This window comes from Acomys russatus, chromosome 3 (genome assembly GCF_903995435.1).
Source record: "Acomys russatus chromosome 3, mAcoRus1.1, whole genome shotgun sequence".
Taxonomy (NCBI): domain Eukaryota; kingdom Metazoa; phylum Chordata; class Mammalia; order Rodentia; family Muridae; genus Acomys; species Acomys russatus.
This window is the reverse complement of record NC_067139.1, coordinates 32,961,722-32,984,438: the sequence shown is the minus strand read 5'-3', so window position 1 is coordinate 32,984,438 and position 22,717 is coordinate 32,961,722. Positions and strand designations below refer to the sequence as shown.

At 43.1% G+C, this 22,717-nt stretch overlaps 1 protein-coding gene across 1 annotated transcript in view; it reads right to left on the bottom strand.

Moving 5' to 3' along the window:
• Positions 1-9,001: 9,001 nt before the first annotated feature.
• The window catches only part of Iars1 (isoleucyl-tRNA synthetase 1), a 46,949-nt gene continuing 33,233 nt past the window's right edge, over positions 9,002-22,717 (bottom strand). The window contains exons 26-34 of the mRNA XM_051171142.1: positions 21,071-21,245; positions 20,486-20,598; positions 19,765-19,860; positions 18,699-18,875; positions 17,266-17,371; positions 13,526-13,651; positions 11,917-12,060; positions 11,001-11,153; positions 9,002-9,626 (exon numbers count right to left, since the gene is read on the bottom strand). Of these exons, the coding sequence (XP_051027099.1) occupies positions 9,544-9,626; positions 11,001-11,153; positions 11,917-12,060; positions 13,526-13,651; positions 17,266-17,371; positions 18,699-18,875; positions 19,765-19,860; positions 20,486-20,598; positions 21,071-21,245 (1,173 nt within the window). The 3' untranslated portion in view covers positions 9,002-9,543. The remainder of the gene's footprint in view (positions 9,627-11,000; positions 11,154-11,916; positions 12,061-13,525; positions 13,652-17,265; positions 17,372-18,698; positions 18,876-19,764; positions 19,861-20,485; positions 20,599-21,070; positions 21,246-22,717) is intronic.

Below are 22,717 nucleotides of genomic sequence, written 5' to 3'. Positions count from 1 at the left end.
GTTCTTTCAGATTAAATAATGGGAAGAAAACATGGTTGTGGAAACTTTTCTTTCAAGAATAGGAGGATATTAATTCTGTTCGCATTGCACTGGGAAATCCTCACCAAACCAAGTAAGTAAGGAATGAAAAGCATCGTTAATGGTTAGTCTCAACTGTCAACTGGACTAGATTGAGGAGTGTCTGGGAGAACAGCTACACACATGTACGTGTCTGTGAGGGCTCAGCCAGAGAGGAGGAAGTACCCTGAGTGTGGGTGGCACTGTCCCACAGGCTAGAGGCAAGTAGGGTAGAAAGGGGAAAGGCAAGAGATTATAGCCGTAAGCATTCTATCCCCTGCCTCTGGCCACTGTCAGATGAGTGCTCACCTCTGCAAAGCCTCCAAAATTGTGGGCCAAAGTAAGCCCTCCTTGCTCTTATGTGTTTTTCTTTGGGTGCTTTGTCACAGCTATGAAAAAAATAAGTAATGTGTCTAAAGTATGAGAGCAAAATAAAGGAAGTTAAGACACTACTGTTTCCTGATACCATGATCTTATTATTTAAAGACAACGCTAAAATGTCTCAAAAAAAAAAAAAAAGTATTTCCATTTTTGGTTTCTTGGAGGTTTCTGCTCTTGGCTTGCATATAGTCCTTGCTGTGTTCTCTCAGTGGTTTTTGTTTGTTTCTTTGCTTGTTTGTTTATTTGTTCTTTTGTTTGTCTTTTCTTGCACAGTTTCCTGCTGTTTCCGCTTGTTATCCAAATTCCTTCTTATAGGGACATAGTTGGATCAGTATAAATAGTGAACAGATAAAAAGCCATTGCCAGTTCAGTTAGTCACTTTAGACATCTGAGTGCTGTTATCATCTCTTTATACAATAGCATTGTGTGGCCTATGAAAAAGGAAGATGGCTCACTGAACACCTAACACAGATTGAGGCTTAGGGCAAAAGTCCGTACCATTTCAAGGTGATCACTGGCATTTGGGAGCAGAAAATCTTCAGCAGCGGTAATACAATAGACAGCCTTTGGTGCCCAGGTAGGGGGATGCTGGCTTAAATTTGAATTGCTCCTAAGACTGGAGGACACAGAAATAATCTCAAAGCCTGAAATAGGCACAGTACCTTCAATAACAGCAGAGGAAAACCTCAAGAAGTAAGGCAGTACCTAGAATAGTCCCTGCTCATAGGCCTGTCAGCGGTTAGGTGCTCAAAGTTTCTCGCCCAGGCGTTTCTGGCAGGCAGGGGAAGACAGCGGCTGCTGAGGCTCTCTTCTTTGCTCTTTTGGGTCAGTGGCCAGGGTTTTCAGGAGACCTCCCCTGCCCAACTCTGAGCTTCATTAGTTTTGATGGTATCCACAGCTTTTCGTTTCCTGAGGAAACATAAACAAATCCTTGTCCCCTGACGTGACTCATTCTCTGATTTCCATTCTGAGGTTGACACATCCTTGTAGTATAAAGGCTGATTTAATTCCACAGTCATTGCTGCTGTTTTTCTCAATAATCCAGTGTCTCTCAGATGCTGTTGTTCCTTTCTCTTTAACATTCAGAAAATTTAAAGTTAACGGAGCACTATTCAGTCTATACCTGGGAGCCTTCCCCTCTTTTTGTTTTATAAGTGTTTATTTTAAGGTGTGATTAGAATGTTTATCTGTGGCCATGTCTAGAGCAGCGCTGCCTGCAGTAGCATGCATTAGATCTGCAATACTTAGTTGAGGTTTTTCTTGTACTTTTTGCTGTGAGGCCTCAAGCTAGAGTCCCGATTTTTTTTTTCCAAAGGCAAAAAAATTACATTGGATACCTCTCTTGGATCTACTCATTGGTTCAGTGACAACCCTTGCCACATCGCCTGCACACCTCTGGAAGCCTAGGCCTTCTTTCTGGTTTATATTTAGAAAAACCATTGCTCTTAGAGATGCTTTGCCCACAGTTTTGTTATAAATGACCATATTTCCCACAATTAAAGCACCAGGCATTTTGAGATCTGAGACCTTTAGAAGCTTGGTCACAGTCTCTTTCACAGTTGAAGCACTGTGTACTTTGAGATCTAAAACCTTTAGCTATGGCTTGACCAATTATTGTGGCATTATACATGCTAGACCCAGTATAGGCTGTCTCCCTGATCCACTCTTCCATAGGTGCTGCCCTCGCCTTGAATGGCCTAATAAGCTTTTTGCATTCCATATTTACATTTTCTTTTTATTTCTTTATTTTTACTTAAAAAATATTTTTGAGGAGGTGGAGAGATGGCTCAGTGGTTAAAAGCACTGTCTGTTCTTCTGGAGGGCCTGAGTTCAATTCCCAGCAACCACATGGTGGCTCATAACCATCTATAATGTGATCTGATACACTCTTCTGGCATGCTGATGTACATGCAGATAGAAACTCATATACATAAGAATAAGTAGACAAAAATTTTTTTTTAAATTTGAGACAGGGTTTTTCTGTGTAGCCTTGGCTGTCCTGAACTTGCGTTGTAGACCAGGCTGGCCTCCAACTCACAGAGATCCACCTGCCTCTGCCTCCCTAGTGCTGGGATTATAGATGTGTGTCACCACACCCAGATCCCATATTTGCATTTTCAAATGCCAAGGTTGCAATTAGCATCCTGTCTCCTGAAAAGGACTATCGCCTGCTTTTCTATTTCTTTTCCTTGACTGCCCTCTGACACAGTTACTCCCCCTCTTTCTACCTAGGGAAAAAGTTCCTCTCTCTGGTTCAGTCACTTGGAATGAAACCATTTGTTCTCCCTTTTCTTGCGTTTAACTTTTTTTTTTCCCCATACGGGGTGGAGCTTTGCAAGATAGAGATTTCCAGGGTGAGGATTCGCAGGATTTCAAGTCTGATTTTGGGGAGCTCAGGGATTGGTGAGGGGTTGTGGGAAAAGCTTAGGGTTTTCCTAATCAGGGATTGGTGGCTTTTTTCACACACACACACCCCTTTCCCTGCATCAGAGCCATGGGTTATCATGGGAAGACCATCCAGCCTGCTGGCAGTTTTGGCTGAGGCACCATCGCTGTAGAGCTCTAAGGAGGCTGGTGAGGTGATGCCGCCACCATGGGCAGTTCTTGTGGTGGTAGCTCACAAAGGCAGCAGAATGAGGAGGTGTCACTGTGTTGAAGGGTACTGCCATTCTGACAGCTCCTGTGGCTGTACTTTACAGCTGTGCAGGCTGGGGAAGGAAGGGGCGGGGCACCACTTTGGCAGCTCTTGGGCTTGCCACTGAGGGACTACAGTATCCACCCCTCCTTTTCCTGCCTTTTGCTCTATAGTACTTGAAATCAAACCTCCGCATTTTGCCTTGCCACTTGTAAATTGGCTAGTTATTTTACAACAGTAACCAGTTCTCTTAAGCCCTTTCCAGCCCTGTCTTGGCCTCCCCTACTCTCAGATTCAGCTGGGTTTTTTTCCCTCCTTTTTTAATATCCTATCCTGTTTCCAGAAATTTAAAAGGTGACCAACACTGAAGGTCACAGGGTCAAGCAGTTCTGACAGCTAAGAATTCTTAAAGGGCCAGCTGACTAGCAACTGGGGATCCTATAAAAGGCCAAGTCACACTACAGGTTACATTTTCCCCTCAAGCTGCTTGGAAACTACCTGAGGATCCGTTAGGTCTATGACCACAAGGGCACAGTTCTCTGTTGAATGTCAAATAGTTGTTTGACTTACAGATGACAACTTGAAAGAAAATGGACAATATCTGAAGATCAATCCTCAAGATCAACTGGTGGGAAATGCTTTTTTGAAGAAGGTAAAAACAAATCTGCAATGCCGGAGAACCTCTGCAGCCTCCATAAGCTCTCTACTGGGCTCCTTAGTATCCAGTTCAGGGGCCTGTAAGGGCTCTCTGCATCTTTTTCTCTTCTCGGCCTCCACTGAGGCTTCTTGGAACTCCTTGAACTCTGTGTGGCCTCGTTAACCCTCTGTAGTTATTCCTTAGTGTGTGTAGGTAATTAGTATGTGATGTGTAAGGTATAATCATATCAACATTAATAATTAAAGTCAGAATAAAGCAACTTGTGTTTTACAAACAGTCAGCTTTTAAGGGAAATTGGGACAACTTGATCTAGCCAACAAAGTCTCCTCTAGCTTGTGAGTTCGTTATTCAGTAAGTTCTGACACTGTGGAAAGGCACACACCTGTTGTGCATGTCTCTCACATAGCACACCCAGGCAACTTGTTTATGATCTGAAATATTCATTATTTATTAAACAATTCATTATTGGGGAAAATTAAATTATTGAAATCACTAGAGGCAAATATCACCAAGTTCATAAATGTTCACTAACCACTGACCCTTGACCCTGCACACCCCCAACCATGGGGCCTTTTGATTTCACCTACATCCAACCTCTGACCGAGACTTTGTCCTGCTGTTTCCCAGGCAGTGCAAACCCTGGGCCTTTCTTGATGCCACAGATACCATTAGTGACCTCACAATCTCTCTCTACCCATATCTCCCAATGGTTTTCGTTAAATCCCCTTGTACGTCACTTCTGGAAAAGGTGAACTAAAGGTCAAAGCCAGACTGTGCACCCTAATTGGAGTCGGAGTCAGTAACAAAGATGGTGGCTCATGCAGAAGTTACTACTCAGGCTTTACGTAGGGCTATGGTGCCTGATGAGTTTAACTCAGTACTGGTGAGTTTCACTTCAGTATAGGGCAAGCCTGGGGACCTTCTGATATTCAACCTGGATAGCGATGTCAAGTGGGTTCAACAAGGTTCAAGTGTGAGGATAAAAAGCCCTGGACAGGAAGCAAGAGAGATCTTATCAGAGCCACTGGTGGGATGAAGGTCCAGATGGAGTACCATGAAGGATGTTGTCCTGGGACACAGGCTCCAGCTGAGATCAGGGATGGTCCAATGTTTTTAGCATTTGCACATTGGGTACCAAAGCCATTTACTCCATACCTAGTCACTGAGATAAATGAAGAGTAAAGCGTGATATGGGAGGTTGTGGTTGCAAAGTGAGGAGTTATGAGTTGACGGAGATGCTGATGGTGGGGATAGCAAAGGGAGGACACAGCAAAAGACCATAAAAATGGTGAGGATTTGAGATGGGGATGTACATTGATAGTGTACGCTTTCTTTCTTTGTTCATTTGTTTTTGAGACAGAGTCTTACTATGTAGAGCAGACTTTGAACTCAAAGATCTGCCTGCTTGTGCCTCCTGGATGCTGGGCTAAAGATGTGCATCACCTGCCCAGCTTGCAATGTCTATTTTGTATGCAGATTCTGGATTTGGAGACAACACACACACACACACACACACACACACACACACACACAGAAAATTGGAAGCTATCTCATGCTGTCATGTACCGTAGTAGTTCAGAATGCTGTCTTTTGGGTAACAGCCTCTTCAAAGTGTGAGTTCCAGGTACCCTGTTGAGGTAGACCAGTTAGAGGACCTAGTTAGTTGAAAGCACAGGGTTCAGCAGGACAGGGCTTGGCAATGTTAGCAGTAAGGAAGACCTTGTACGGCCCTTCTGGAGACGCTCAACTCAGTGTCTGGTAGTAGCACTTCCAGGGAGCTAAGTTTCCAGGTTGCGGAATGCTGTCTTCACTTACGTGGAAATGTGATTTTCCTCTGGAAACCAATCCAGTCTGTTGATGGTAGTAGCTATGTCTAATTCCCTGGCAGAGTGCCAGGTGCCTAAATTGCCAGATCACAATCTTCAGGTGCCTGGATAAAAATGGACATTTTCTTCCTCCTCCCTCGGACAAGAGTCAGCCCTGCTTCTGCCTCCGAAGTGCTGGGATTAAAGGTGTGCACCACTATACCCAGAGGGAATGGAAACTTTCAGTCACTGGTCAGGAAAAGCCTAAAGGACAGTATCTTAGTTAGCATTTTACTGCTGTGAAGAGACACCATGACCAAGGCAACTCTTATAAAGGAAAACATTTAATTGTGGCTGGCCTACAATTCACAAGTTGAGTCCATTATCGTCAGGGTGGGAAGCATGGTGGCACCTAGACAGACAGGCTTGAACAGCTGAGACCTCAAAGCCCACCCACTAGTGACACACTTCTTCCAACAAAGTCACACCTACTCCAACACGGCTACCTGGGTCGTCTCTGCAGCCCACTATATAACCAGCACCACCCCAGTTCATCGTTTTCTGCATCACTGTGAGTCTTGTGGTTTTCTGTTAGTTTGCTATCTGAGCTTTTGAGGCAAAAGTCTCCTTTCCCAGTCTTTACAGGAGGTCTGCAAAGGAGCAGCTTTGCAAAGCAGCTTGTTAGGGATGAGTCTTGTCCAGATTTCCCCCACATTTCCTTAGCCTGGTTTGCCACTCTTGTCTGCCTATAGTGAGAGCCTGCCTGGCGCTGTGACAGAGGAATCCCCAGATGCCTACAGGAACACTGTTCCTATCAGGGTGCTCAGCCAAGCAGGCAGAAATTTGTCCCTTAGGCAGCCCCACTAAGGGCCAGAGCACAACAACCCTTCTCTTCCTGTCCCGAGAGAAGCTGCACTGTACTTGGTGTGGGGAAGAACTAAGGCAGCAAATCTCTGACTACCTTGTCTGTTTCAAGTTGCTTTGATTTTGTGCTCACCGGGGACACCACAACCTCTTAATGGTCTTGAACTCATAGCCTCACCTGCCTGCCTCCTAGTGCAGGGGGTAAAGGTATATGACACCACACTCCCACACACTACTCTTGTTAGCTTCTCTGTACGTTCAGGGCCTGGCATGTCCTATAACGTACTTGTGGCAACTGGAACTTTGACCCTAAATTGTAGGTTTCTCAGAGCAAGCCTTACACACGCACACAGGTTAAATTTGGAAAAAAAGTCATGATGTACATGTGATGGTCACAAGGCAACTTGTAGAAGTCAGTTTTTTTCTTCCCACCATGTAGGTCCCAGGGATCAGGGACCCAGGATTATCAGCTGTATTTTGCTGGCCTAGAGTGAGACACTTATAAAAACAACCTCTGGTATCAATGTTTTTGTTCTCTGGAGTAGTGGACAGTATAAAGCCACTCTCTTTCCACTTTAAAAAGGCATGTTGACATGTTACACTAATTAGGAATGTCTGTTCATCTCGCTGTACTAGATAATTATGTGATTCATGGCTCAGGAGTTGACCCCATTTGCAGTATGAAACATCATCATAAAGACCTGGTTGTGGAGTCCGGGGGTCATGCAGTACCAGGCGACCTAGATTACCTGTATTGGAATTCAGCTGTGCCAATGTGATGCTTAGGTGATGGCTCCTGGCTGTTGATGGCTCCAGATCACAGATAACACAAATGTTTAGTATTTCTAAGTTTGGTCTGCATTTTGTATCTCTTTAACTCATTGTAGTTTGTAGCATTTTCCTATAACTATGATGGCTAATGTAATGGCTTTCATTGAGGTCTGCGAATCCTTCTAGCAACTTTTCTGACCCAAAGTCTGTTTTGAGAGTCTCCAAATTTACAAATACCCTTGGTCTTCAACTCACTCAGAATTCCACCACCCAGAGTCACCATTAGCTTCTCTAGAGGATAGACCTCTGAAAACCAACTGTGGAGATATCGAGTTGAAAGGCAGGCATAGGAACAAAACTCAGGTGTGTCTCTGAGCATGAGGCCAGCATGGTCTAGGTAGTAAGTTCCAGACCAGCCAGAGCCACACAAGGAGATATTCTAAAAACTTAAAAAAACAAAGACAAAACCAAACCAAAACAACACAGCACAGAACCACACAGAATCTGAAAGAGAAGCTTCCACCTTCTGCACTCACCAGTTTTTCCCAGACCTCTCAGCCAGTGCTGGGGATTCTGAGCTGTACGGTTTTTATTTGTTTGTTTGTTTGGTTTTTGTTTTAATAGCTTTTCTCTGCTCGTGTACAACTGGGCTTCATTGGGTCTATTTTGTTAGTCACCAAGCCAGGCACGGTGTTGCACACCTATAATCCCAGCAATCAGGGAGGCAGAGGCAGATGGATCTCTGTTGAGTTTGAGGCCAGGTTGGTCTATACAAAGCAAGTCCAGGGCAGCCAGGGCTATACAGAAAAATCCTGTCTAGAAAAACCAACAGAAACTAAAACAAAAACTCATTACCACCACCAACAAAAACCATTAGTCATTGATCCATCTGCTTTCCAGTTCTCCTAGTTTTAGCTGTTATTTTCCATTTTCCCCCAATTTGTGGGCTAATGTTTAGTGTTTTCATGGCTGTGGGCATACAACATTCAGATGGCTTTCCCAAAGAATCCACTGTGGAGACTCTGATGTGCAGCTGGCTGGTAGCATTTAGCTGCAACTTACGCTGAGGCATTTGTGCCAAGGCCATAAACTTGCTCTGAGTCATTGATTGTTAGGCAAGGTCGCCCTTTAAACTGAGCTCTGCTACAAGAAATCCTTGCCTGATGACCATCTATCTGCAATGACTGCTTAGAGTTGTGATAAGAAACTAATTGGTAAAGAAGAAGGCTGGAAATTCCAAGAGGCAAATTAAATCCTTCCAGTGACCTGAGGTGTCCTGTGGCTTATTATAATAATAAAACACAAACCCCTGGACAGAGATTTGAGATGCTCCTGAGACATGCAATGCATAAATCTGTAAACACTACATGAAACAGAGTATGCTTAAAATAAGATTAAAAAAAAAAAACAAAAAAAAAACCCATGCTATGAAATGAGCTCTAAAGTAAGTTCATTGATTCCACTTCCTCCCTTGGCAGCATATCCTTTTCTAGCAAGGGTCCTTTTTTCTGTTGTGATCCACAGGCCTCTGCACCCTTCTCTGTCCAGAACAAAGAACCCAGTGGGTCTTCTGGAGGTGCCCACTGACCCCCAACATCACTGCACAGCACTCTAGGCTTTTCCCCATCATTATCTCTTCCTTTTCTCACATGTCAGACCATATGGAGTCTCAAGTCTCTGTGCTGTGTCTGTCTCTGTCCCCTTTATCCTTCGCTTACGTCTGCTCCAATAACAACGTAGCCATCTGACCCATTTGTCTTAGCATCTGCTTCTCTGAGGACCCAGACTTTTGGGAAAAGGTAACATTGGATGTTCAACTCATTGTCTTAGTATGTAGGCATGGTTAAGTCTAATTTTCCAAAGATTACAAATTCAAGTTTTATTAAGCTATGGGAGAATAAATTACTTCCAATACAGTATCTGAGAGTGTTTACTGTTTGGATTTAATCAAACTTAAAATATTTCATCAAATTACCCAGGAAAATCCAGGTAGCAGAAATATATAACATATTCATTTCTTCACAAGGTTTCTAATCAGTTTTACAAGGCCATATATGTATGTATATGAACTGTGCCATTTAGACCACTCCTACTTTCTGTACTAAAGAACTCAAGTATAGAAATAAGCCTTGTGGTGCTGAGGTAACATTAGGACCCTCCCCCAACATGACTGCATAGGTGTTTAAGGTTAAATGTGAGCGTTATGTGAGGTCTCAAGACAGTCAATCCCATATGAACTGTAGGTTCAAAGCAGCATAGTAGACACATGCCCAAAGGAAATACCTTCACTGAGCCCGTGTGTGTGTGTGTGTGTGTGTGTGTGTGTGTAGAATAATTCAGGGCAAAGCTGACTGAGGGCACACTAACAACTACTAGCCATCTGCAGTTGTTGGCAAGACAGAAACATACACAGTCTTCATATTCAAAGTCTTCATTGGGATATCTTCTGTAATTTCTAGAAGAGAGAACATTTTTAAAAAGTCAATATTCTATCTATTGTGGGTAAACATATAAAAAAAGAATGTTAAGTGCCTATTTTGGGCCCCATCTTAAGGCCACTCTGACCTCTGTCCTAGCTCCTAAGGGAAATCTTTAAACTACTGGCAGGTCCTGACAGGAGTGTCTTTGTTGCTTACAGAGGGGCTTTGATTACATATTAGCTTATGTTAGCAAGGTGACTCAGAGCAGGTAGGTTGAAGTATGTGGGCTGCTTGGTAATTTGTGAGACAAAGACCAACCATGCAGGCAATGAATTAATTGTGCCTCTATATTAACCCTCAATGAAGCTCTGCATACCAAGTTGTACCGAGCTTCCCCAGGTGGTGGCACCATCTGGTCACAGTACTAGGGATAGGAAGAGGTAACACTGGTAGTTCCTGCATGAGGAAAGGATGACTTGAGTCCCTACTTAGTGATCCCCATTCTGCCCTTCACATCTCTGTCTCTGCTTAACTCCAGTTGGTATAATACACAAATCTGTGAGGATAGAACCTGTCAGTGAATCTGTGACTTTTTCTAGTAGATTAATGAATCTGAGGGTGGGTTGAGGAAAATGCTTGAGGTTGTACTGGTATCAGAAGTGGTGGTGGCAGCACGCATGCCCCCTGCATCATATGTATACTGGTGAACACATCTAAAAGTCTATAAACTTAGGCTATCACAGCCAGACTGCAGAGCCTCAGAGACAAAGGGAAATCCTGAAAGAAAATCTTACACAAGGCTAAGAAGGACAGATCGGCCCGCAAACCCCAGGACGTAGCACACAAGGACAGAGGGAAACTCTGATCAGGGCAGGAGAGGTGGGCAGTAAGGAGACGTAAGGGACAAACTGTGAGGAATACATCAACACTTGTTCTACATTGTCTGGTGTTAAGTGGCCCAGTAAGGAGATGTGCAGAGCATGCTTTATAAACTGAAAAAAGGAGACCCACTGGACTACCAGGTCAAAGTTTCCATCAGGGTTGCTTCTTGAAGAAACCGGTTTTAAATTTAAGGTCAGTAAATACAGAACTTTACCTAGAAGTATACATTTTAAAGTTATTTCCAAAGAAAATGAATTCTTTTTAATATCCCCACTTTAATTTAAATAACATGGGAACAGGGATTTAACACAAGTCTTTCATATGCCAAGTACGTGTTCTACCACACAGCCACACCTCACTATTAAGTTATTATTTTTAACTATATTGTGGTTAATTTTTGAGGGGAATGCAAAAACAAACAAAATAAGACAAATATACAAAACTTATTTTTCATGAACAAAATACAGTTACTGGCACCAAGGCCTCCTTTCCAAGGAAAAAGAACCTTACGGTCACAGCTGCCTCACCTTGTGTTTGAGCCTCACTGAGGAACAGCCTTAGCCTCCTGCTCCGCAGTCCGAACACCTTGGCTGTCTCATACAGAAGCCCGCGGTGGGTGAGGCCGTTCTGCCCGAGTGGGTTTTCAAGCAGCAGGGTGCCCACTGTCCCCGTTAGACACTCTAGGGAAGAGGAAGGTCGGTTACTCCAAGAGCTCATGTTCCAACAGCAGCAGCGACTCAGAAGGCTTTGAAGTGGGTGAGGTGCTTAAGCTGGCGGCCCAGGTGCGCAGAGGTAACCTTAAACAGTTCACAGAGGCGAGGAAGAGGAGGAGCGAGAGAAAGTGACATAGGAAAGCCGGCCCCTGGGGAGTCCATTTTCAGTGCACAGTCTCGTGAAGAGACCAGGACTCTAGCAAAAATGCACACAATGAGGACCTGAGATGTTAGGGGTAAGGCAGCAACGAAGCCTGCGAATGGAGGCTGGAGGTGTCCAGCTTCTCAGGACAGCTTCCAAGAAAATGAACCTAGGACCACACTGCAAAATCAACAGTTCAGGCATGTGGCTTCATGCAGGCGTCATTCTCACCTACAGGTTTTTTGTTTCCTGACTGTCAAAAGGATGGTGGTTTTTCTACATAAACACATGGGAGGGGGAGGGGGAACAACAAAAACAAAACAACTGTATTCCCTGAGGCAGCACAGGAACTAGTATTTTGTTCACTGATACGGGAAGGTGTGGTCTCATGACATAGCCCAGGCTGGCCTCAAACATGTAATCTTTCTGCCTCAGCCCGCTGACTGCTGGGATTACAGTGGGTGTGCAATCATGGCTGGCTGGTGTCCATATGTTGAAGCTGATTTGAAGGCTACACCTCGGTCAGAGAGCTGAGCCTGGGAAGGACCTGAAAGTCCAGCACCGGCTGAGTGCCGAGGACACACGTACCTTGTGGTTCTGCGTTTAGGAGCTGCAGGTTGATGTACGGACACAGAAGAGTGCTGGGGCTGCTGGCTGGAGATGGGGCTGCACCTGTGCTCACACACAGCGTCCTCCCACTGAGACTCAGCAAGTCAGCTTGATTTTGAATTTCTAAAAGCAACAATTCTGAAGTCACTTACTTTTTCTTATTTCACTGGTATTCGCTTCCACGCCCACTATTAGCCACCCCCATACAGTGATATTTGCCCCTTAATTTATTTCTCAAAAGACATTGCTTTTTCTACAGTGATAACCAAATAGTAGGAAACTGGGTTTTTTGTGTGGTTAGGGTTGAACACAGGCCTTATGCAGGTTAAGCACACCTTCTACCTCCATCCCTACAAGTACAACCTTATAAATAGACTGTTATCTGGGCTCTGCAAAAAAAAAAAAAAACAAAAACAAAAAAAAAAAATACTAAAATACTCATTATTTAGCTTTTGTTTGTGTTGAGGGGGTGGGGGCAGTGCCTGGGACCAAACCCATGGCCTTGTGCTTGCTAGGTAACTGTTGTACCACCAGGCTAAACCCCCAAAACTTAAAGATCAATGTAAATGTTTTCTCCTCTTTCAGTATTTTCCTTGAATATTAAGGTTCCTTTTAAAATTTTCATCCCCTTCTATGATAATCTCAACATTTATCATAAAAACTGTATTTCAAAAAAATGATGATTAAAGTTAGCAAACAAGTGGGTTTCCCCCTCCCCTCCCCTCCCCTTTTCTTTTCTTTTTCTTTCTTTCTTTCTTTTTTTTTTTTTTTTTTTTTTTGTCTTTTTTTTTTTGGTTTTTCAAGACAGGGTTTCTCTGTGTAGTCTTGGCTGTCTTGGAACTTGCTTTGTAGGCCAGGCTGGCCTCGAACTCAGAGATCCACCCGCCTCTGCCTCCTGAGTGTTGGGATTAAAGGCGTGCACTACCACACCCAGCTAGCAAATAAATGTTTAAAATTTGTGTGCATGTGTGGTGTATGTGCTTATGTGAAGGTGTGAGTATGTGTGTGCACCTGTGGAGCTCCGAGGCTGACCGTAGGTGTCTCCCTTGCTTTCCTTCATTGCACTGTTACCCTCTGAGCCACCTCACTGGCCTCCACTTGATTCTCACGATTGTACTAAGTCAGGCAGTGGTGAGCTTCTGATACCCTACTGCCCCACAGGGTAGGCTCTCACATGAGCAGCTAATGCAGCTTTCCGGTGGATGCTGGGGATCTGAGCCCAGTTCACACTCAAGAGCTTTACTCCCTGAGCCACCCCCAAGACATAAGTTCTTTAAAAGTAGATTCCAGGTCTGGATTCAGGAAGGCTCAGGAACTGTCTGATAAATTCACAGCTCAGCAGTGAGGGCTGAGTCCTGATCTGTGTCATGGCTAGCAGGGAAAGGGAGGATGAGGGCCTTGGCTGCCTGTAAGTCCCAGGTTTCAGCCATACCAGAGAGGGGCACAGGAGAGACTTGGCAGGCAGACATTGCTGAAAAGCCACAAGGCCGCCTCAGAGTCAGGAAAACACAATGGCTCTGCCACATAGCTGACACCAAATGAAGACCTTTACAAGCCACCTCGAGAGGTCCTCTCACTCTGCACATACCTGTCTCACCATGGAAGACTGACAGCTCTGCGCTTTTAACACCAAATATGCTGGTGATGATGCTCTTTAGCCGTGGAGGGTTCAGCTGATTGTCACCCTTTGGGTTCTCCAGAAGCAGCACGCCACCTGGAACGCCACAAAGCAAGACTGCACTCAGCGAAGGCAAAACTCAGGTTAAATTTGGAAAAAAAGTCAAGCAGTGCAAAGGGAGTTGAAGCCTTATACAAGCAAATACCATATTCCTGCTCGTTCCTACTCAGAAGGAGCTTGGCAAGTCTTAGTGGGTCAAGGAATAAAAGCACCACACTATCTGTCCTCACCCTTTTGAAGACTCAAACTTTTCTATTTACAACTCTCATTTTGTATCTTGTGACTTTTACAAATCTCTAATACTAATTTGTATGTATATATGACTCTCCCTCTCTCTCTGCCCTTAATGCTAACATTCCAGAATTAGAGTCAATCACACGTATTTTTGCAGCCTTATAAGCACAAATTTTAGTGTGTTTTTAAAAATCACTTTATTATAATGAACTCACAAGTAAAGACATCATGCCACTAGATGTCTTTTTAAATGTTCAACTCCATAGTGGCTGAAGATATTTAAATATTTTCTGGTATATTTCTATAAATTGCATAGCCTCCTGGATAAATTACCATATTTTCTAATTGGATTGTAGATTGACAATTGAGTTTACTGCCTGTGAGTTCCTATCAGACTGCATTTGTTCCATCTATACTGTTTAAATATCACATCTCTTTCTAGTTTGGGGTTAAAGGATTTCCCAGTCTATATCTTGTTTTCATCCTTTTCAGAGTAAATTTCTTAGAAGCAATGCAAAGTCTTTCATTTCTAGCAAAGTTCAATGGGTCAATTTCCTCTTTTATAAGCAGTGATTTTAGTGTCCAGATGTAAAATGTTTTGCCCAAATAAAGTCTTAAGACTTTGTTAAAAAACCCTAATATAGTAAAAAACAACAACAACAACAACAAAAACCTATACTTCATCTGTCTAGGTATAGTGTCATGTATACATTTTTGTGCCTCAATTAATTTGTATAGAGCTTATTTATTTTACTGGCTCAAGAAAAAACTTAGCACTGAAGTTTGTGTCATCCTCCTAGGTCACAGAAGGCCTTAGGTTCAACCTAAGAACAAATGTTTTAAGTGGAAGGGCATTGCCCATCAATCACTTTATGTATGTCCCACAGATTGATCTTCACTGGAGTCATAAAGAGACATGAAAGAAGACAGAACCAAGGGCTGGAGAGATGCCTCGGAGGTTAAGAGCACTGACTGCTCCTCCAGAGGTCCTGAGAGTTCAACTCCCAGCAACCACATGGTGGCTCACAACCACCTATAATGTGAAATGATGCCCTCTTCTGGCCTGCAGGTGTATATGCAGGCACAGCACTATATACATAATAATAAATAAATCTTAAAAAAGAAAGAAAGAAAGAAGATAGGACTGAAAAAATGCAAAGATAAAGACTGAAAATCTCCTAACACAGAGGATTACTTTTGCATAGCAGTTGTTACCATAATGAAAATTTCATCCTGGAGAGAGGTTCTTTATTAAGACTCAAGGAGTAAACAAAGTTTCTAAAGTCTCAGGAAGAAAACAATTCAAAAGTCTAGCTAGTCCCTGAAATTTACAAGATTCACAAGGCACCTTCCTTAAAGTTATATAGACAGTAATAACTACTGGGGGGAAGACTCTCCCACTAAGCAAGCTGCTTAGGGAGAGGCTTCTGGGATATAACTGTTCTCCCCTATGCTGAGATGGACTTTCTGGTGATAGAAGCTGCCTTTAGGTCATCCATGATCTTGTAAATTGAGTAACTCCTTCTGTAAGTAACTGCACTAAAGTCACTAGTCACTAAGCTGGATTTGGATGAAACTATTTCTTTGGCCTATCATTGGTTTGCTTTCTGGGTTAACAGATGCTTCTTCTCTTCCTAAGAAGAAACACACAATTGTCAAAACATACAAATTTACAGACTTGAGAGATAAGTGCTATAATCTGAAGATCAGCATATCATTTCTACTCCTCCCTAATTCCTATGTAGAAATTCTAACCTGAAAAACAATCTTAAGACTAGGGGATTCTGAGATATCATTAAGGCAGGAAGTTGGAGCCTTTATGAATGGATTAATGCTGTTATAAAAGACTATAAAGGTCAGCCTTTACACCATGTGAAGACATAGCAAGGTGCCATCTATGTAATAGAAAATGGGACATACCGGACACCATATCTGTCGGAATTTTTATCTCACATTTTTGCTTCTCTGGTACCTTGAGAATTATGTTATTTTTATTGTTTTGTTTTCAAGACACTCCAGTATTTATAGTTATTAATTATCTACTTCCTTAGCTTTAGATGATCTTGGTTCTTGGTATGTTCAATAATTTAAATCAAACAAATATGTACGTGGTCTGTCTATATCTTATGTGTACATGGCGCACACATAAGGAGCTAAAAAGGACGTGGGGTATCATCTCTACTTTCTGCTTTATTTCCCTGGGTAGTGTCTTTGGCTGAATTGGAGACTTGATAGTTGGGCTTGGCTCCTGAGATCCACCTGCCTCTGCAATCCCAAGGCTGGAGTTATAAGCATGTGCAGCTACACCTCTTTGCAGCTTTTTAAAACATGTGTGCTGAGGATTACAACTCAGGTCCTCAGGTTTACAGAACAAATATTCTTTCCAACTGAAGCACCTTCCCAGCCCGGCATAGACGTCTTGGGTCTCACCCCTGTCTCCTTAGCTGACTTCACTATCTCCCTGACAGGAAAGGGTGGTATTGCCTAGTTACCCCCGATGGCAATGGCTAAGCCACAGTTCTCCATCAGCCTATATGACATCAAGATCAGGACTTCTGGCCAGACGTACTAAGGGAAAGGAGTTCTTACTCTCTGCTAGGCTTCCACCAAGACCTCCCTGATCAGAAACACATGATGTCGTTCGTTCTATTGCTTAAAACAGGTTAAGATGCTTCTATGGTATCTGATCTCATTGATGCCATGTAGTCATGAGTGGGTCGCCTGCTGTCATACATGGTTCTTAACGTTACTGGGCAGAGGGGCTTGCTACCATGCAGTTATGATGAAACCTGGTCTGTTCTACTCTGTAACAACTGTGGGGATGGAGTACCCTGAGCCCAGCTTTGCTGTTTGGCCATTGGCGTGGGTACTGGTGGGGTCATAGCTGCTGGGTTTTCTTTGTTTTCGTCTCTCCTGTGTTTGGTGGAACAGAACAATTACTGTCTAATAACACTATCTCGCTATGTTTCTCCTGTCCTGATGTGTTCTGCAGAGAAAGCAGAGCTTTGTTGAGGCACTTTTCGACAGGTCTGGGCTAAGTGAGACAAACTGAAGATCAGAGGAACAGTCCACTACTGTCACTTAGCTTCAAGGTTCCTCGAGGACTACTCTTTCATCTGTGGATAAGAAGCTCTCGTTTGCTTTTGCACAGAATATTCAGGGTGTTAGGATGACTGAGCAAAACAAACATGGAAAAGCAATGCTGACTCCAACTCGCAAATGTCCATTATCTATAGAAATCTTTAAGGCAGTCATAAGAGCATTGGTAAAATTAAGTAACTTTTTAACTCACCCAAATGAGTTCTTTAGATAATGGATTCCTGTAATGCCAACTCTCAGGAGGTCTGAGTCATATAGTAAGAGCACATAAGAAAATAAAATAAGCCATACATAGCACAGGGCTCATTTGTACTTACCTTGCTCAGTGCCATCTGTGCAAATGTTAAGGTTTACATAAGCACAAGCAGGACCAGGCACACAGGATCCTCTGGTGAGTGTGATTTCCAGTTCGGACCCCTTTAACTGAGCAGAAAGCACGTGATTAGCAACAGTGTGGCTGTGTGTAGGTCCCACAGCAAGTCACATACAGACACTACTTAGTAAGAAAAAGGCTCCTCCAAGGCAAGTGCTGTGATTATAAACTCATTCAGTCCTCTCACCTGGTCTCTTAAAGAGATCATTGGATATGGTCCTTTTTAAAAAGGCTAGTAAATAAGCAATATGTAAAACAGAATGAAACAATAACCTGTCTTTGTCACTGTCACCTAAAATGACAATTGAAGCCAGGCATGGTGGTGCATGCCTTTAATCCTAGCACTCAGGGAGGCAGAGGCAGGTGGACTGCTTTAAGTTCAAGGCCAGCCAGGGCTGTTATACAGAGAAACCCTGTCTCAAAAAGCCTAAAAGAAAATGAATGAATGAATGAATGAAAGGAAGAAAAGTTTAGCACCTCCTTATCTATCCTATTATTAGGAATAAGAAAAATGATAGAATAAATGAATATATATATTTTTTTCTTTATTTTCCGGTGTATAAGACGACCCCCAACTTTAACTCTTCCCAATTAAAGTATGGAGTTTGGAATATACTCACCATATAAGATTAACCCTTTTCCAATGCACACCCTGTGCAGCAGACTGTAAACTCTATATTTTAACTGGAAAAGTTAAAGTTAAAGTTGGGGGTCATCTCATACGCTAGAAAACACAGTAGTTCTAAATTATGGACCAATATTTTCTCATATCTTGGTGCCAAATTTTGATACTAACATCTAAAAGTATTACATGTAAAGAGGCAATGAGTTTGAAAGAGAGAAGGGATGGGTACATGAGGGATTGGAAGAAAAGGAAGGAAGAAATGATGTAATTACATAACTCTCAAAAACCAAAATGCTTTTTAAAGTGCTACGTGTAACAAAAAAGACTATTAAGTATACAATCCACTAACTATCAACAAGTTAAATAATCTTTAAGTCAACTGTCACTTATGCTGAGGGACTGTCTAACTGGGTTCACTGTGGGAGGACTCATCCTGGGAGTGGTCGGCACCACCCCGGGGTACGGTTTCTGTACTACACAGAAGCAGAAAGCCACCTGAGCCCAAGCATCCAACGCGCCTGCTTGGCTATAACCATAGCTATGATGCAACCAGCTGCCCCATGCTGCCGTCACCAGCCCCTCCCCACCATAATGGACTTCTATTTGAACTGGAAGTTGTTTAGGTCAGAATATTTTATCACAGCAACAGAAAAAATAAGATAGTGCGCTGAAATTTATCAAGATTTAACTATATAAATATAAAGCAAAACCCAATGTGAAACATCAGTATTTCCACACAACTCAGAGCTCACCTGTGTTTGTTCTTGAATAAGAATATTATCTGATGTAGGAACCGGATATGGCTTCAAGGGAGCTTTGATAGTAGCAAATATGAAGTCGGTGTGGCTTTCAATGACATTATTCAAGTATCTTCCTTCAGACTTTGCATTATAATAAACTGTTATTTCATCAGTCGGAACCAGATTGCACTAAAATAGCATAAAAAAAAAACTTAAAAGAGAAGTACATTTTGTTCATGAAAACTAAAGGTTCTGTCAAATGAGAACAAGAGTGTGCTGAACTGTCATGGAAGGCCATGCCTGCCCATTCTCCTCAGGTCATGTGTAAGACTGGCACCTGCTGTTATGTTCTTTTACCTGCTCTTCTGTTTGGGGCAGAAGGCAGAGAGTGCCTTTTCCTAGTGAAACCAGTCCCTCATGAGTGTGAAAAAAGACTGACTGCAAATCTAGTCGCAAAGCTCTGAACCAGGACAAAAATGCCTGCTACCTGCTGAAATGCCCTCAGACTCTGACCCACAGGCCCACGAGGCTTGGTTTAGGGAGGAGCACCCATGGGAGCCCTCCTAGTCAGCACTGTCTCCAGGAGAAAGAGCTTTCTGACTCTCAGCCCTAATAGGCTCAGTGATGCCTTGTCCTGCAGGTGGAGGCAGTATGCACCTTCCTCACCTCTCTTAACAAGGAAAACCACCTCAGTCCGTGCAGTCCCAGCAATCTCTCTCCACACTGACTTCTGTCTTCTCTGGACACCCTCTGTCATCAGCCAGAGAGTGATCTTTCTAGAAGATAATTTTGTGGAAGCCCAAGGGAAATGAAGAAGGATGGATAGTCTAAAAGCTCTTGGTCAGAGAAAGTGAGTGGTACCCAGCCAGGGAGCAAGTAGGGAAGTGGGGAGGACCTGACTTCCCTGCAGAATACAGTCAGGAACTACAGATTAATGAATCATTACCCGTCAATTGATAACTATGATTTCTACTGCCTGCCTCATCTGTCTTCCCCAACATCAAAAACAACAAACAAACAAACAAACAAAAAAGCACAAAATCAAAACTACAGCTTATTCCTAAAGAGACAAACTGACCTTCTTCCGAAGTTTCTGGATGCGATTGATGACTTCCCGAGCCATGCCTTCATCCACCATCGACTGGTCCGGGGTGACATCTAAGAGAACTAAAGCCTATGGAAGGAACAGTGTGCACAATGATGAAATAAGATCATTTCCTTCCAACTCGGTGAAATAGAGCGAGGCTTGGCAGGTGGGACAGTGTCCTAGAGATTGATCCCTGGAGCCCACATGTGGAAGGAGAAAACTGATTTCCTGTGAGGTGTCCTCTGACCTCATATGCTGTGGCCTCTGTATCCACATACTCATGCATGCAAGACTAAGAAATACATGTTTAAAAAAGACAAAGTCTTTTTAAAAGCTCAGTGAAACTAAATTCTAGGACTGGGGAGAAGGCTCAGCACTTGATCTTGAGAAGACTCATGGTCAGTATCCAGTGCCCACAACCTTCATGGAAGCTCACAATAATTAGGATAATTATTCACAAGCATAAATCACAAAATGTTTACTTAAGCATCTGATAAACAAATAAAAAAGATAAGGATCCCTGAAGAAGTTCACGAGAGCAGCTCTATCTATCAGGAACTAACTGATACATCAGTGAGGCATGCGTGAAATAGGTTTTTATGCTAACACCAGAGGTGGAGGTATGAGTTCCAGGACATTCTCAGCTACACAACCTTGTCTCAAAGACCCAATAAATAAATACAGCACAATCTTTGAGGGAACAGAAAAATACCTGAGCATCAGAGTGCGCTTCAAACTGTGCAGTCCCTCCTGTGGCCTGGTCAAAGGTGTACATGAGGCGAATATCTTCTTCATGCAACTCATGGCCTTCCACAACAATACTCCCTGTGGGAAAAGCAGACTCCATCACTCTCCTCTTCTAGTGCCTGCTATTAGCATACTGTGCCCTCCGCTGACGACCCTACTGTTCTGCCGGCTAGCAAGGGTTGGCCAAGTGAAATGAGTGTAAAGTAATGGGTGCTATATCTGTCCAGTGCAAGCAGAAGGAAGTGTGGATAGCTGCTGATGTGTGACGTGCCACCTTTAGGAAAGCCCACTGTAGCCACTCTATTAAGGCTGACACTAGAACTATATATAGCTAACCGGAGGGAAAGAAGGCAGACTTTAACAGGGTACCAGCACCCAGAAGCTACAATAGGAAGCCGGGATACCAGTCACCTGCCTAGCAAAGTTACTGGAATGTATACTTGTCATTCTTATGAATAGGATGAAGGTTTTAGGAAAGAGATGAAAGCAGCCAACAGGAGGAGCCCAGGTGTGACGGTCATTGGGCTGAGGACACGAGGCAGACACCCACCTTTCTTCTGGAACTGCTCCAACTCCTCATTGCTCAGCTGCTTTATGGCCATCATCACTGATTTAAATGCTCCCTTCAGGCGCTTCCCAAGGACCATGTGATCTGGCTCAGCCCTTAGTCGAATACCATACTTGTTTTTATCAGTAGACAGTGTAACTTTTCGAACATTTAATTCCTATAGCGAGTACCAAAGGAAAAGCAGAAGTGTGAGAACAAAAATTTGTTTCCTATAAAACATGTAGATAAATGTCCACAAAACTATTCATAAGAGACAAAAATCAGATATAATCCAAATGTCAGTCAACTGTTGAATGGTGGGTCTGGGATGTGGCTCAGTGTGCAATGCTAGCCTGGCACGCTTAAGGCCCGGGTTGGATCCCCAGCACCAGACAGTGAACGAAGCAGATGTGACTAGGTAAATGAAGTATGGTTTATATTCACAGTGGAGTATATAGCAACATGATGGGCTTAAGTACTATCCTTTGCTACAATGTGAATGAACTATAAAAAATATCACACAAGCAATACAAACCAGACATGGCAGATTATGAAGTGTACATTTCTCTGAAAGAAATGTCTAAAGAAGGCAAATCCACAGGCAGAAAATATATTCATGATTGCCAATAAGTGATCAGATTGTAATGGAAACATGATGAGAAAAAGAGGCTTTCTTTTTAGGAAGATGGAAATGTTCTGTAATTCTGACATTAGGTGCAATCTACGAATACATTTAGAATACTATGTGGATGGGCATAGAAATACGATATCAAGACCAATCAAGTGAGCTGAGCATCTAAAAGAAGATGCTGAGGCTGGTGCTGGTGCGTGGCTTTAACTTCAACATCCACAGCACGGAGGCAGCTGGATCTCTGTGAGTTCAAAGACTTACTGGTCTACATTGAGACCCTGTCTCAAAACAAAAACCAAAAATATAGCAGGGATGAAAGAAAGGCGGGGGGTGGGGGGGTGGGGGCTGAAAATAAAAACTGCATGTCTCAGGGGTAAACTTGCACAATTCCAGGCACACCACTAACTGTCATTTAACCAGGTCACAGTACTTCATGGTACCTCTCTGTTAGTGACATGCTCCCATGAAATAGGGAACAATGACAATACAGTAGGAGACATGGAAACAGCGAGCATAAAGTAAGGCAAACAACAGGCAACAATGAGTTTTTCTATTCCGTCTACATGGATTAAAGGGAGATGAAGGCCAGGTGTGATAATGTGTGTAATATTAGCACATGAGAGTCTGAGGAAGGAAGGCCACTCCTGCCTGGACTACAGAGCAAGCCTATGCTATACAGTAAGAAAATGTCTGCCTGGACTACAGAGCAAGCCTATGCTATACAGTAAGACAATGTCTCAAAAATCATGCCCATATACAAAAGCGATCAGACTAGGGATATGTACAGATAATAATGCATGTGTATTTGTCTGTGTGTCTCTGTAAGGCGTTAAATTAGGAGATATAACCTCACTTTTTGGCTTCCAATGTTTGTCTAAAATTCTCAAAGCAATTAAAAATCAAACACAGGCCTGGCACTGGTAGCGCACACCCTTAATCTCAGCACTCAGGAGGCAGAGGCGGGTGAATCTCCCTGAGTTCAAGGTCAGCCTGGTCTATAAAACAAGTTCTAGGACAGC